The following is a 2,446-nucleotide window of genomic DNA, read 5'->3' on the forward strand; positions in this document are numbered from 1 at the left end:
GAGTCGTTTTCCCTGGGGATGGGTTTGGAATGAGCTCGCGCATTCCCAATCCTGTCAGAATTCCTTTGTGGAATTTGGTCAGAATTCCCTTCACTGAGGGGGAAATCCCTCTGGGAAATCCCTCTGAGAAAATCCCTCTGGGAAATCCCTCTGGGAAATCCCTCTGGGAAATCCCTCAGGAAAATCCCTCAGGGAAAATCCCTCAGGGAAAATCCCTCAGGGAAAATCCTTCAGGAAAATCCCTCTGAGAAAATCCCTCCCCAAGATTTCTCCAGCGCTAAAAGGGGGAATTTTCCTCCACGGGTGGTACTTGATGGGGACATCCAACAACTCCAAACCCAAATTTTTTGGGGAGCAAAACCTTCTTCCCCATCCCTCGGGGATTTCCCATGGATTTGTGGGTTCTGTGTCCCGCAGCTTCGCCTGAGCGGGGGCCGCAGCCCCTTCGAGGGGCGCGTGGAGGTGCTGACTGAGCGTAACGGGACTCTGCGCTGGGGCACGGTGTGCAGCCAGGGCTGGGGCACCGTGGAGGCCATGGTGGTGTGCCGCCAGCTGGGGCTSGGATTCGCCAGCCACGCCTTCCAGGTGAGCCCCCGAGTGTGGGGTCGCGGCTGCGGGGTGGGCTGTTCCATAAATGGGTTTGGGGTTGAGCTGGAGGGACACCCGAGGGTTAAAACTCATTGTGGAGTGGTCATGGAGGTGGGGATGTGGAGCAGGAATGTGGAGGTGGGAATGTGGAGTGGAGGTGGGGATGTGGAGTGGGAATGTGGAGGTGGGGATGTGGAGTGGGAATGTGGAGGGGGGAATGTGGAGTGGGAATGTGGAGCGGGAGGAACTCGGGGTGAGTTATTCAAAAAATGGGTTTGGGGTTGAGCTGTAGGGACACCGAGGGTTAAATCTTATTGTGCAGTGGCCATGGAGGTGGGAATGTGGAGGTGGGAATGTGGAGGTGGGAATGTGGAGGTGGAGATGTGGAGCAGGAGGAGCTCGGGGAAGGTTATTCCAAAAATAGGTTTGGGGTTTAGCTGGAGGGACCCCAAAGGTTAAATCTCATTGTCCAGATGCCACAGAGCTGGGGATGTGGAGGGGGAATGCAGAGTGGGAATGTAGAGCAGGAAGAGCTCAGGGAGTGTTATTCCAAAAATGGGTTTGGGGTTGAGCAGGAGGGACCCTGAGGTCCATGCAGGTATGGATGTGGAGGTGGGAATGTGAAATAGGAGGAGCTTGGGGTGGGTTATTCCAAAAATGAGGTTTGGGGTTGAGCTGGAGGGACCTCAAAAGTTAAATGGGGTGGGGATGTGGAGCGGGAGGAGCTYGGGGAGTGTTATTTCAGAATTGGGTTTGGGGTTGAGCAGCAGGGACCCTGAGTCCATTCAGGTGGGAATGTGGGAATGTGGAGCAGGAGGAGCTCGGGGAAGGTTATCCCACAGCCCTGAGAGTCCAGCAAGGCAAAGACATTTTTTCCTGGGGCTGAGGCTGCTGGAATTCGGGACAGAGAAGGCCCTTGTGCTGTATAAAGCCCCAGTGTGCGGAACAGGGCAGCCCTGTGTGCTCCCAGCCCTCCCCGAGCCTCGGGAGCCGTGGGACACCGGGGATTTCTGTTCCTGGAATCGAGCCCCCAGCCTGGGCACTCACACATCTGACGGGATTTTTTATTTTTTTTTAAAGTTTTTTCTCCCAAGTTTTGGGGTTTGGGAGTTCACGGTGTGTGGTTCCTGTGAGTTTGGTAAAATTGGGATGGTGAGGAGAGAGGGGATTTTATCAGGAATGGTGGGACACAGGGAATGGCTTCCCGCTGCCAGAGGGCAGGGTTAGGTGGGATTTTGGGAATGAATTCCTCCTTTTGGGGTGGGGATAGGCTTTGGGATGGAATTCCCAGAGGAGCTGTGGATCCCTGGGAGTGTCCCAGGCCAGGCTGGAGCACCCTGGAACAGGGAAGGTGTCCCTGGGGTGGCCCTGGATGGGATTGAAGGATTTTTAAGGATTTGGTGACAAATCTTCCCTGAGTTCCCTCGTCCATCACCCCTTTCCAAAATCCTCCTCCTGAGCAATGTGGGCTCTTTCCCTGCTCTTCCCAAGAGGGACAACCCACATTTTAGACCATAAATTTCCCCCTAAGAGCCACAAAACCCCGAAGAACATCCAAAATGCCTTTTCCTGCCCCATTTTTTTCCGCCCAGGAAACGTGGTACTGGCACGGCGAGGTCAGCGCCGATGAYGTGGTGATGAGCGGGGTGCGCTGCTCGGGGACCGAGATGTCCCTGTCCCACTGCCGGCACGAYGGGCCCCACGTGTCCTGCCCCAGGGGAGGGGGACGCTTCGGGGCCGGSGTGTCCTGCTCMGAGAGTGAGTGAATCRGGATTTGGGAGGGGTTTYGGGAAGGAATTCCAGCTGGGAATTGGATTTGGGAACATCAAATCCTTCCTTCTGGAGAGGATTCGGCTGA

General features: G+C 55.6%; 1 protein-coding gene across 1 annotated transcript in view; it reads left to right on the forward strand.

Annotated features, from left to right (window-relative positions):
* LOC130587350 (lysyl oxidase homolog 2) overlaps window positions 1-2,346 on the forward strand; it is a gene marked incomplete at its 3' end in the record, with an annotated part of 16,097 nt that extends 13,751 nt beyond the window's left edge. The window contains exons 5-6 of the mRNA XM_057388328.1: window positions 418-585; window positions 2,181-2,346. Of these exons, the coding sequence (XP_057244311.1) occupies window positions 418-585; window positions 2,181-2,346 (334 nt within the window). The remainder of the gene's footprint in view (window positions 1-417; window positions 586-2,180) is intronic.
* Window positions 2,347-2,446: the final 100 nt, after the last annotated feature.

This window comes from Malurus melanocephalus, unplaced genomic scaffold (genome assembly GCF_030028575.1).
Source record: "Malurus melanocephalus ecotype Western Australia unplaced genomic scaffold, MMel_1.1 scaffold_1798, whole genome shotgun sequence".
In the NCBI taxonomy this organism is placed as follows: domain Eukaryota; kingdom Metazoa; phylum Chordata; class Aves; order Passeriformes; family Maluridae; genus Malurus; species Malurus melanocephalus.